This window comes from Tetrao urogallus (genome assembly GCF_951394365.1).
Source record: "Tetrao urogallus genome assembly, chromosome: 2".
Lineage (NCBI taxonomy): Eukaryota > Metazoa > Chordata > Aves > Galliformes > Phasianidae > Tetrao > Tetrao urogallus.
In genome coordinates, this window is record NC_136814.1 from 57,358,914 (window position 1) to 57,373,256 (window position 14,343).

A 14,343-nucleotide genomic window follows, 5' to 3' on the forward strand; every position below is an offset into this window, starting at 1 on the left:
TCTTTGCATATATAGATATAATAAGTGATGCACAAGTTATTGCTCGCCACCCATTGACCCATGCCCAGCTAGTTCCTGGGCAGCAGCAGCTCAGCCAATGAACACTTTCCCCACACACACCTTTTTTAAACTTTCCTTCTTCATGACATCATACAGCATGGAATATCCCTTTGGCTAGTTTAAGTCACCTGTCCTCATTCTGTCCCCATCCAGCTCCTCCAAGCCCCCTTGTTGCCAGGACAATAGGAGAAGCAGAGGAAACAAATGTCCTTGGCTCTGCACAGCATTAATCAGCAACAGCTAAAACATTAGACTGCTATCTACATTGCTTTTCTCCTAATACCAAAATGTAGCATCATACTAAACATTATGGGGAGAAATAATTAACTCTGAAACTAATAAATATGGAAATCTCCTCAAACATGTTAAATTCAGCTGTAGCTAGAAAATCAGTATACAAACTCAGCATGACAGCACTACAGTATAAATAGGGTGCTTGGTGTTACAGGCTACAAACCTGAGAGAGGGAGTAATTAAATACAACTCAGTAATTGATCACCAACATTTATACCATAGTTTGATTGACACTAAAACCTCTAATGGAGGAACAAACAATGATTTACAAGCCTAAATTTTTATTCCACCTACAAACTACTATATTATCCGATGGGAATGAAGTGACAGAGAAAAGAGAGATCCACTCACCTTGCAACCATGTACAATGTCATGGCCCCAGTGATTTGGTGCACACTTGTCACACATCACTCCAATAGTGTTGGGGGGGCAGATACAGCGGCCACTGATGGGATCACAGTTATTACCAAATTGTGAACAGGCACAGGCTTAATGGGAAACGGAAACAAAGCAGAGCAAAGTGAAAGTTACCCTCTTATACATCAAGGACTTCTTTTCTACTATAAGCTTTATCAGGAGAACGGTGTTTTCACATGAAACTGTAATTCTTGGCAGATGTTATTCAATGAAACGAATTTGGTTTTCGAAGCGGTTCCAAAAGGGGCCTTTGATATTAAAGCATTATTAGGTGAACAACTCATTGGTGACAAAGATTAAAAGTGTATAAATGAAGAAGCACAAGACACTTCATCATTCTGAAGAACAGAACCAGTGTATATTTATTTTCATACTCACCCTCAACATTATCCCTGAGATCACAGCAAAAGTATCACAAGCAAACTATCACTCTCTGAGTGTTAATCAGCCCCTTGGTATCAGGCAGAGTAAAATGATCCCCTATTGCAGAGGGCTGGGTTTGTGTTTATTGCCTTTATAACTAATATTTTGTTATCCCACACATCAGTGTTGCCCCATGAGGTCAGTGTTCAAAAAGACATTTGAATACTGCCTACAGTAGTACGTATTTAACCCTGGTATGGACTAGATGATCTTTGAAGGTCTCTTGCAACTCAACTATTCTATTCTACTCTTATTATCTAGATTTACTTGGAAGATGTGCATAGATAGAACTCATATTCATAGTTCAGATAAGAACTGATTCTTTACCTTTCCCCGTAAATGTTCCTAAAATGAGGTAACTGATGCAAGTAAGCTTAGACCCAGTCATGACAGATGTGATATGAAAATGTGATACAGTCTTTTGGCACATCAAGATGTTTCAGAAGTACATCTGTCATTGTGAGACTGAAACTTTTGCAAACTTTATGGAAGTACAGTTCTTAGACAAAACTGGTTCAAAAGGTATGTAGCAGAAAATGTAATAGAACAACATTTCTTTGTTCGTACAAATATAATTATTTAAAAGAATGTGGAAAAAATACAACACATTTGTTGCAAAAATTAGTTAAATGGAAATTTATTTTGTATTGTTTGTTGCTAGAGTGTCAGTAATAACTGATCTAACTGATGATGCTTCAGGGTTTTTTTTTATTGCCTAAGAAAAATCAACTTATATTTCTTTTGGATAAATGCTAGATAAAGAAGTCTAATATTTTATTAGATACTTGGCTGCAATTCTAGTATTCATTTTTGTGCACTTTCTTCAAGCATGATTTGATACACTTCCATTTTTCTCTGAGTTTTCCAGAGTTTTCTCTGCGATTCATAATTCCTTTTTCTTTTAAAATAATATATAATTCATAATTCCTTTTTCTTTTTTTCTTTTCTTTTTTTTCTTTAATTCCTTTTTTTTTTTTTTTTTTTTGGTCATATGAAGGAAATAGCAAAAGGCTTACTAAAATAAACATGGAACAAACAGCAGTTTGAAAAGAAAAAACCTTTGCATCCATTATATTCACTTTGAAACTTCTAAAAATCTGTTGAGGTTATTTAAAATACTTGATGAACATAGGCAGATACATTTCTATTTAAAATATTATTTAGTTTTGCACTAAACTCAGTCTTTCCATGTTCATCAGGAAGGCAGTTAAAAACGTAATGTGAAAACGTGTAAATTGCCTTCTCATCTTCCCCCTCCAACTGTATGAAATTAGCAACATTTTGTAACATTTCACAATGAGCGATGTGCTTTTAAATTGCAAAATGTTACTATAAGAGTGTAATCATGAAGATCATCTACATCAATTTTTTCTCTCCAATATGTGCTAAGAACTTTAGGACTTCACTTATTGTTCGCAATTTACTTCCAGCTTTCTCAGCAGTAAGCTTGTGAACCAATCTTTCCCTTTTCCATAGTGCCAACTTTACAACATGGTAAATATTTTCTTGCCCCTTCCTTCACATGTCAGACAATACCATAGAGTAAAATTTTCAGTTATGAACTATAAACCACTCTGGCTCAAGTCATATACTGGGGGAAGAAGAGCAACAGAAATGGACTTGCAGGTCTGGTCCTGGTGGATGAGAAGCCGGACAAGAGCCAACAGTGTGCACTTGCAGCCCAGAAGGCCAACTATCTCCTTGGCTGCATTAAAAGAGGAGTGATCATAGGGAGAGGGAGGTGATTGTCCCCTCTACTGAGCTCTTGTTAGGCTCCATCTGGCGTACTGTGTCCAGGACCGGAGCCAAAGGAAGGCCACTAAGATGATCAGAGCGATGGACTATGAAGAAAGGTTGAGGGAACTGGGCTTGTTTAGCTTGGAGAAGAGAAGAGGAGGGGGACTGTTTACATGGGTGGATAATGATAGGGCAAGGGGGAATAGTTTTAAACTGAGACAGGAGAGATTTAGGTTAGATGTTAGGTGGAAGTTTTTCACTTAGAGGGTGTTGATGCACTGGAACAGGTTGCCCAAGGAGGCATTCAAGGCCAAGCTGGATGAGGCTCTGGGCAGACTGTTCTAGTAGTTGGTGATACTGCCCATGGCAAGGGGGTTAAAACTAGATGATCTTTGAGGTCCTTTTCAACCCAGGCCATTCTATGATTCTGTGTCAATAGAACAGATGAAATTGAATTTTGCTGTACAGGTATGGGTCTCAAAATGCAGATGCTTCTTCCATACTAAAGCTAAAGAAGAAAGAAAGGCAGAGAGCTAGGCTTGTTACTTGTGCTGCTATTCCCTATGGAAAAGGAGGAGGATTAGAATACTTGGGAAGACCATTCCTGCTGCTAGAAAGAATACTCTACAGCTTACAACTTACAGCTTACAACTCTACTCTACTCTTTCTGACCTGAAGAAAATTAGCAGCAATATCCTCAGCTTGGTAGCATTCTGCCATCAGCAAGGAACATTGTGGGGCCATTGCCACTCTGGCATGCCAATACTCTAGACAATTAACTATGCCTCCTGTGACCAGATCTAAACTAATTTATGAAACATTAAAAGTAGAGACCTGTTAGCAAAGATAGATATTTCTCTGTGAAGGAACCAGTGGTTGGATTCTTTTTGACCTAGCCATCTGCACTACTTTAAGGACAGGGAGTGTTCATTTCAGTGTTTGACCTTATGTCCAAAAAACAAACACAAAGTAGTAACTGGAAATATTTCATGATGATGCTATAATTCCAGCATCTAGAGGAGAATACTTTTACTGTGCTTACACATGGAACATAGCAGAGGTATTTTTGTGTACAACAAGGTTTTCAGATAAAGTATACAAGTAAACAAGATTCTAAATATAACAGAATTTAATAAAAGAGAATCAAACTTGTAAGGACAGTGAAAAAGTCTGGGATAAAACTAGAAGAAAAAGAAGGGATGTAAATTGAAAAAAAAACACATCAAGCTGGTATGATTTGGTAAGCACCTGAATAAGTCTTCTACAATATTACTATAACTAAATTACAGAAACTTCATAGATGTATTTTGGGCAGAAAGTGCTTGGACAAAAGGACACTTCTGTTCCAGCTATCCATGAAAGATTAGACATAAATTAATTTTAAAATAGCAGAAATACCTTGGGTCTTTTGTTCTTGCCAGTTATTCTCTTTGCCAATTGACAGATTTACAGGGCTGCCCATGAAAATGACTGCCTGTCAGGAAAATTTGTTAGGCAATCCACAACCAGCCAACTTAGTAAGAAAATGAATACATATATAGATAAATAAATAAACTTGCAATTGGCCATGAAGTATTTACATACGAGTACAGCCTCCTTCTTCAAAGTTGTAAAATCCATGAGCACAGCGGTCACACTTCTTCCCTGTCACTCCTGGCTGGCAGTAACACTGTCCATTTCCATCACAGTCAAAGGATTTGGAACCAAAAGAGTTGCAGTTGCAGGGAACACATCCTCTGGAAGACTGTAAGCCAAACGTTTCAGGCTGCCATCAAGAAAGGAAAGAAGAGCAGTTAGTACATGGAAAGATTACTGGGAAAAGATGAAAAGCTGAGTGCCTGTGGATAACAGAGTGATCCTTTCTTTTTCTGTTTATTCTGTAATTCTTAAACAGAATTGTAGAGGTAAAACTGGCAAGGGCACTAAACAGCTACACAGCTCAAAAGGACTAAAGATTTCAGAGTGTTAACTGCTATTATAACAAATGTTCTTTGGACAGTACACTTTGTACAAGGTTATGTTTCCATATATACAATTTCAAGAAGGTTGTTATGTACAGTCTTCAGACTAGCTTTCAGAAATTTCCTACTTAAATAGAAGGCCTGAGTCATCTATGTGCACTGTGTCAGGATTGTAAGATTATGTTAGGCAGGATTGGTTACTAAGAAAATGAATTCAAATTCTCTGCTATAAACGGACAGTGATTCAACCAGAAAGACTCTGGACAAGAAGATTCTGTCTCCTTTGATCAAGGGCACTACCTGTACACATTCTGTAACTCAAGGGCATTTCTTCTGAATGATTCTTAGGAATAACTTTAGATGAACACAGATAGGATGTATTTGCATTACAAGCTATTAAGAATTACCTGTTTTTAAAAATAATTAACTGCTAATGATTATAAACGGACTGAAGTGAAATATATTTATTTTTACAATGTGCTACTGGGCACCTCAGCCATTTGCTGAAAGATTTTTTGCCAAATCAGCACAGATTTTTCAAATCAGTGGAGATGTACTGACTTAGATTCTCATGGATTTGTTCCCACAGTTAAACTCCTAACCTGCGTAGGTGAAATCTCAGAGACTTCGTCAGGGTTCCAAAGTCCACAAATCTGAACTCTAAGATTAACATTGATGTTCCACATTCCTAGAGGGAATCTATTGATATGTATCAATAGATCAATGTAGGGATTGTACCTGCAGTTAGAATTTGGCCTGAAGAAACTTAGAAACTAAGCAAGCACTTTATTATACATATAATAAAGAATTATCCTGATTCTCATTTCCAGTTTCTACAATGAAATGCTTTGTAAATTATATACTTCAGCATGACAAAATACGGTGCATCAGAGAGAAAAGATTATTCTAATCCATGTAATTAAACTTCAAGGTTCAATTAAATATACAGTGTATCTCTGAAGATTTCTATTACACAGGAAAATGTACTGAAATGTAAATATGCAAAATCTTCAGGACAGACAATCAGATTAACAGTGAAGCAACAAATGCACAGCATGCAGATCAGCTCTCAAAAGAACGTTTGATAGGATGTAATAAATTCTGTTTATAGGGTGAAAAACAGAAAAACAGCCTGATCACTAGCACTCCACAATGCGTGAATGAAGAAAAGATCACCAGCATGCTGGGTTCTGTTCAGTGAAAGACATTTTGATCAAGCTACCAAGATGAGACTCCAGGCTAAACCCCTGGCCAGCCTTGTTTATACATAAATTGAGAGTCACATCTATTGAACGATAGGATCATGGATGACAACAAGGAAACATAATATCTTCTGAATATTGTACTATATTTGATCCTGCCCAGTGTATTCTGAATATTTGTGTGGTCAATACAGTTATGTTAAATGGGTAAAAGTTCACATTCTCCAAAGGAATCCATATGTGCAAATAAAGCATGAGTTCTTGAACCTGACTGAGGAAAACAAAATACTGGCAGTTATTTTTCAATTTGATTTATGGACGTCTTGGGTTGCAGGAGGAAAAAAAAGCAAACTACTTAAAACACTGCTCAGTTAGAAGCAGTTGTACCATAATTAATATATCATTTTAGGAAATAAGCTGTTTTGTTGACATGCGATGATGAATATTTCTATTATTTTGGGAATTGTATTCAAATAGCTTGCACTTGTTCTGGTTAAAAATTAAAACTGTCTCAAGACTGCCCATATTCACAAATGAGAACTTTTAACACCTGTCGTGTTTGATATTTCAAGACTAGATCTTAACATTTTACCTCTGGTGATGATTCTTCTCATGAGCTCCTAGCCCTTTATTCTTGAATCATTAGAGGAGGAAGTCTTGCTCTACTGAAGGCCAGGAATATCCTACTGATTACAGTGATGTATGAACAGCACCCACATATTTCATGCACACTACTGTTGATTGTGCTGCTTTTGGAATTATTCTGTTATTTGACTTCTGGCCTGTTTGGTTAATTGCCCTATGCAACTTTGGATGTGGGGAATATCAAGAACAGAGCACTGTCTTTCCTTGTTAATTCTGTATATCGAAGCACATTTCTTTAAAATTAAGTGGAAAAACAAACAGACAAACAAACAACATCAAAAAAACACCACCACAAGCAAATACGAAGTTTCAGCCCATGCGATGCACACAGTTTCTGATTACCGGAGCAGCAGGCTGGTAAGCACCCCGTGGGCACCCACTGGCACTGCTGAAGCCCCATCTCCGAGGGGGGACTCGAATCTGCTGACTGCTTCGTGCACTTTCTTTCAATTTAGGCACCTGTCTGCTGATTTCACAGCGTTTGCCTGTGAATCGTGATTTGCAGATACATCTTCCTGACATATCACATTGCAGTGACATGGATCCTAAGGCACTGCAGCCACAGGGTATACAAAATCGTTTATCTGGGGCCCAGAAGTAGCTGGGCTTTAAAAATGAAAAGTAAACACTGTTAGAAAGCAGAGGAAATGAAACTGCACCAAATAAAAGAGTACAGGAATGTAGGCAGTAATAAACAAAGATTAATTCCTAACAGCAGCTGATTTTGTATTACCAATAATTATTGGCATATTTTATGTGTATATTATACTGTATGTGGCACGTTCCATTGATACTACTGATATTTCTTCGAATAGACTACTTAAATAATGCTGAAATGAAAGTGTGCTCCCTTAGAATACCACTTCAAAAAATTATGCAGCTTAAAGGGCAAAACAATCCTTTTGGTTTCTGCACAATTATTTATATGCTTTAAATCACACACACAGGGTGTTCTGAGGACACAGACTTAACCCGTGAGTCTTCATGTTGAAACAAAGACACGTTCAGCCGGTTATAAGATATTCCTGAGCAGCCTAAAGAAATCTCTTTGTGAAAGTTCATGAAAGACATTGTTGGGTTTTTTTTTTGCAGTGACTCACACGACAGCAAAACAACATCAAGACAAAAGATATTTTCACCAAAAAAGTACAGTATTTGAAAAATACCAAAAGAGTTCCTGAGAAAAAGAATGTAAAAGCAGAATATTCACGGTAAGGATAAACAATCAATTTGTTTTTTTTGAATACCAGATTCTAACAGATATTTCATGACTTTCTTCACAGAGAAATTTTTCCAGACCTGCAATATTCCTACTTATTTTTACTAAACATTCTATTCTAAATATGAAATATATTTACTATACAAAAATACATATTTGTACATACAGTGAGGCTTAAAGTATTTTGATTGAGTGCAAAGGGAGATTTACTTTTGTTGTTTGTTTTGTTCCAGAAAAGCTTTGAAAAACATTAAGTAGCCATTTTCTATATATTCTCCCCATACATAAAAAACAATTCCTATTTGTTCCTTAAGTGAAACAACAACAACAAAACAAAAGAAACCCATTTTAACACCAGACTGAAGCAAACTGAAACATCCACGGTTCCTCATCACTCACCTTGCACATGTCACACCGGCGCCCAATCACATTGGGTTTACACTCACACTGGCCAGTCTGAGAGTCACAGATCTCTGAGATGGATCCATTGACATGGCAATGGCAGGCTACAGAGGAGAAAGAAGGAACTGTTGATATGTTTCCAGTACACTTATACTACTGATTCTGACTTTAACAGCCAAATTTTAACAGCGTGTTTTTTTTGCCATCTGGACAAACTCAAGAATGCAGACCTGAGGAAAGCTCGGACACTGACAATCAGCATTTACCTACCCATTAAAATGCAGAATTCTACTCCAAATTATTGCACTGAGAAATTTTGTTTCCACTTCATAAAAAATCTCCTCATATGCCACTCCAAGTATCTCTGTTGCAAAACAGCATTAGAGCTCACAGAGGAAGTGACAAACAACCAGTCCAACCCACGACACAAATCGCCTAAGGATTTTTAAAAAGCAGTGAAAAAGAAACTTCTGTTTCTTACAGAAAAAAAGTTTTGCTTCCTGCATTTTCATATTTGAGAAGAAGTTTTGGAGATGCTTTCTATCACCCTTTATGCCCTTAGATCACAAATCTTTTGGCATGCAGCAAACCCAATAGGGAATGGAGAGATGTTATCACATGTCACAGGGACTATGACCGTACAGACACCAATTCCATTACGATGAGCAGGCTTCTCTGTCATTTTTTCCACAGAGACATGAATCCTCATCGCTATATTTATTACCAGTCTACTATTTGAAACAGGCCCAGCCCACATTTTCCCTTCTTGCACTACCCTGACTACGTGTTGTCTTTTTTTCAACATGACAGCTTTGTTTTAAGAAGCACTTAAGCATCCCAACAGCAAACACATGGTGGTCACATACTTGCACATCATAAGGTGCCACTAGAGTTGTATTTTTTCCCTATAGATAGATCCTCACAATAGGATCTTCACCGTGACTTCATTGGACTTAATATACTGTAAACTGAAAGGAATTCTTCCTGCCATTCCCTCTATTTTTTGAGGTATTATGCACAAGTCGCTTCTTTCAAATGAAAGTGATTTCATATTTTTCATATCTGTTCATGGCCTTATTTTTCAAACATTTGCAAAAATATTTCATATCTCTGAGAGTAAATAATAATAATATCATATAATAAATAAATAAATAAATAACAACTGAAAATAATTATGGGCTGTCTTGCCAATCTGGTAATGTTGTTCATCCCTTTCACCCTCTTTTAGCCTTCTTCCTTCCCATTACCATAATATATATGTTTTAAAACTATTGACAATCCAACCTGAACACATAGAACAGTATGTACATGTACACATTTGCCTTATTCAAATGTGTAATCCCAAACCCACATAAACATTATCAATACAAATTAACAGCTGTATTTCACCAACATTTAAACACAGATTTCAAAGCCCAAAGATATTATTTGAATCTTTTTTTCCTTAACCAAGAGCATAAAAATCACAAGGATCCTGACTAATAAATAAATAAATAAATACACTGTCTTTGTATGCGGGCAAGCTTAACACCATATGTAGATCACACTGAAAGTAAGGTCTCCTATTTATTTCCAAGGAAATTGCAACAGATTTGAACAGTATAATAACACTGTTTGATTAATTTTCATCTACAAAACACAATACCATCGCCATTAGCTCTGCATTGCCATCAGCAGTAAATAAGAGCCTGAATGCCATGCCAATCAAAATTTGCACTAATAGAGGTGACCCACTGTCACTGTTGCTACTGCTGAAATGCACCACCCACCACCTCACTGTCCTTGCATCCGCTGTTTGGTCTCCATCAACGTTCAGCAAGCATCAATGAATGTCAGTGATAGTGATTTTTTCTGCATGGAGGAATTAAGGGACACCCTTTTTGCTACATATGTGCTTCCATGTCAGAAGCCATTTGATCAGGCTGCCCCTCTACTGCCATCTGTCACAGCAAGAAAACAATGGAATATTGTTGGGAAGGTTCAACCTCTACTGCCATACTGCCAACATCTGCCTCTGAAGTCACATGCCAGAATATTACAATAAAGGTACTACTTTCAGAGCAGGCCTCATACCTTACCCCAGGTGGAATGTCATGTATTCTTAACTCAGTCACAAATGACTGTGTGCAATACAGAGGTGAAACAGAATTTGGAAATTAAGACTTTGATTGTTTTCCTGGCGCTGGCAGTACGTACACACTGAAGAAACATGCAGTCAAGGTTATTCATATACTTAACTGTTACTCAATCTGATAAATTACATTTATCTCACCTAAACCTTTCTCATTCATTCATCTCTACTGGAAAATCAGCTATTGTCCCAAATTCTAAATGGTTACTATAATACTATACAGCCTGTTAGAGAAACTTGTCTTACTTTCTCCCAAAATGACACTGGTTAAGACCTCTCTCAAACTCTCTTGATTTGTATAAATATTTATGAGTCTGTAATTATAATGAACCCACACACTAATTCCTCTCTAACAGTGATACTGGGCACACATAGGCACACTTGGATACTTGCTTTAATTAATCTCATGTCATCTAGCTCTACCATCAGCACAACCTCTAGCTATTGGTTCAGCATTTCAGCATACTGTGCTGTTTCACGGCAAAAAGCAAGCTACAAAATTGAAATCAAATAAGTCTAGGACATTTGCTCTTAGATTTATTATTTTGTACAGATAAACCAAGAAATTCAGAGAAGCTATAGTGATATAAAGTTGTACTGTCACTTGAAATGGTTAATGCATATGACAACAGCACAGTACTGAGAAAGAGCAAAGAACATTTCAAACAATAATTTGAGAGCAAAATTCATGCTTTGCAACACTCTCAGTTTTGGCTTTTTAATAAGCAAAGAAATTGAAAACAACAAAGTAAAGGCACGGTCCTTCTGATATTGTAGCTGCAGGGCAAAATTCATGGAAGTCTGCAAAGGAAGTAAAAAAATCATATGCAAAAAAAAAAATAAAAATGAAAACCCACATGAAAGACAGAGAGCAGATGAATGTAAGGTAACTGTGAGCACAAAGCTATGAATACATTAGGGGACTCTCCTTGTCAGTGATGCTAAAAAAAAAAAAGCAAAGCTTGTAATTCTACATTAAATATGTATTTATTTTTAATACTTTTTGTATTTAATTGCATGTTTTTGGAACTCTTCTCACACCACATCTCTTTCCCATGCAGCTGTCACAACTGTAGAAATGTTCAAAGCAAGAGCCCTGTCAACGCTGCAGAAATGGCAATGAGCTACTTGAAGATATGATTTATGAAATGCACTGCTTTTAAAAATCAAATTACACACTCAACACCCTAACTGATATGACATCATAATGATTTTTAACTAGTGCAAAGAATGTATGTGATTGTCCAACTTTTATTTAGCACCACATAGGTACAGAACACATTTATACAGCCATTTCTCTCCATGATTGTCTATTAATTTACATATAACCATGTTTATTAGCCTTAACTGAGAAAGCTAGTTATGTTTATGTTCTAAATCTCTGGAGCAACCAATGCTGTCTTAGGTAGTCAAACATTATCTTGTATTCCAACTGTCAAACTGCACCCCACTAACAAAGCAAATCCTTGAAATGGATGCCAGTGGATGAGAATTCTGTGCAACACATCTTGCAAGAAATGGTTCCTGTGCTCCTAAGCGCAATAAGGTAGTGCCCAAGACCTTTACCAGCATTTTACATCTTTGTACTCAGTGGAGTGGGTCTGCATTTATTCCAAAGAAAGAAGAGGATTTAATTCTATTAACAGAGAAATAAAGTACTCTGCACTTTCAGAAGACCTAAAAATCTTTTTTATTCCATTCCTCAAACTGACGGTGAACTATATGTGAGTATTTTTAAGCTAGGATTCTAAGCGCTGTGTTTTGAATTGTGCCAGGAAGGACTCAGTAAGAGCTACTGCCTTCTACAGAAGCAAAAGCTCCTGCTCTTACCAGCTCTTCTATCCACTCTCCACAGCTTCATGCAATCAGTGTGGAAGTCTGACACTAGATTTGCAGCTTATACTTAAGCAACATGCCACTGCACAACACTGCTGAGAAGTGGTAGCTTGTTGCAGTGGCAGGCACTGTTCTCCATAGCACCTCAGAACATTCAACAGAGTCAGAACACTCAACTTGGCAGCATGCCTCTTCCCTGTAAAGCAGCTTCCAACACGAACTTAAGTCACATAGGTGGCAATAAGGTCCCAAGTTTTGCCAAATTTGGACTCTTCAGTAACTGAAATATCTTTTCCTCCTCCTTTCAGTATCAATCTGAAATGACCAATGGGATGAATGAGATTTCTCTGCATATCATAGTGCATTTCTATTTATTTGTATTTATTTTTGTAGATCTGACATTTATCATAACCTTTTGCATCCATCTAATTTTCCACTCTCCTATATCTGTTCCATGCCTGTTTCGTTATTGCTTCAACCACAGGAGGAAGCTTTATAATAGGTTTGTCATTCTATTTATCTTGAATTCACCCATTCCAGATGCAGATGCAAGTAAAACAGTATTCTTAGAGGTGTGAGCACACCATATCTTCCTCCTGCACATGCATACAGAGGCACATTCCTCCTCTCAGAAAGAAAGATATAGAATAGATCAATTCTGTCAGAAGTACTAAGAGTTTATGACTTACGTTGACAGTTCCTTGCATCAAGAGCATCACCAAAATATCCATCAGCACATCTCTCACAATACTGGCCTGTTGTACCTGACTTGCATATCAGGCAAGCACCAGACAAGCTGTCACAGCTGCCAGGAACGGAGAAGTCAAGGTTGTTATTACATTGGCATGGTTGGCATGATCCCCCTGGTATTAGAGGTTGTCCATAATAGCCTTCTGCACACCTAAAGTAAAAGAGATCATGAGTTAGGACCCTTAAATAATCTTATTATAAATATTTAATTTTATTTCTCACTAATCACTAAAAATTACTTGATCTTCTTCCAAATATTTCTTAACTGCCTTTTCTCTCTCCCTCCTTCTCCTTTTTAACAATACTGTAGATACAGTACCAGCTGAAATCCTGCCAGTTCTGCTAGTAATTAGATTTCAGTGGGAGAAAAATCTTGTCACTGGCACTGAAGACAAGACAAAGCATAATAAGAAATCTGTCTACTGGCACTGTAGAGGAATTCAGGTTCACGTAAGATAGGCTTTGTATTTCAGCACATCATGTCTAGATATTCTTGTGCACTCATTTCCCAGCAAGTCTGTTGATTTTCTCCCTTCACATAATGTGTTTGCTATAGTTTAGAAAATGATACAGACATAAAATTGTTTACACAACAAGATCCCCCACTCATATTACCTTCCGCTGGTCTACTGCATGGTCACTATTGGTTGCTTACTTCTGTGTATAGGAAGGCAGCAAAAAGATTCCTAGAAATCTTTTGAAAAAGAATTATAGGATTCATAGGGATAGTGACTTTCTAGCATAGTCCCTTCCTTATATTAAAAGATACGTTTAAAAATATCACCTTTTCCACCTTGGCCACCTGCAACTTGCAGTTAATATCTTGTAAAACGGATTAGTGAACCTGACTTAAAACGAGTGTGCATTTAAAGAAAATTTGTACATGTTTCAGCCTATTTCCCACTTATATTTTGGGTTGCTTTCCCTTTCTATTACATTTGTGCACACTTAACAGTTAAAGCAATTAATTGATAGCGAAAAAGGAAAAAAATGCACAGTTCCAGCTAATGAAGTTATTTGCGCTCATCTCAGATGAACTTGAATTAATGTAAAGAAGAGACAGAGTACATAAATCACATAAATTAACATTTCCTATTATTTTAAGTTGATTCAAATACAACTTTAATCAATGCAGATATTATCCTCCCTGCTTTGTATTAGTACAGGGTAGTATGGCCCAGAAATAATTTTGGATAGCACCCTAAAAAGGAAACACTCAGGTCCACTATGTTTTTACTCTTTTGCACTTATGCTCATCAAGTTTAT

The 14,343-nt window shown here is 36.9% G+C and overlaps 1 protein-coding gene across 1 annotated transcript in view; it reads right to left on the bottom strand.

Annotated features, from left to right (window-relative positions):
- Positions 1-14,343, bottom strand: part of LAMA2 (laminin subunit alpha 2) — a gene marked incomplete at both ends in the record, with an annotated part of 330,653 nt that overhangs the window by 116,386 nt on the left and 199,924 nt on the right. Inside the window, 4 exons of the mRNA XM_079532443.1 lie at positions 706-842; positions 4,516-4,696; positions 8,358-8,464; positions 13,017-13,228. Of these exons, the coding sequence (XP_079388569.1) occupies positions 706-842; positions 4,516-4,696; positions 8,358-8,464; positions 13,017-13,228 (637 nt within the window). The remainder of the gene's footprint in view (positions 1-705; positions 843-4,515; positions 4,697-8,357; positions 8,465-13,016; positions 13,229-14,343) is intronic.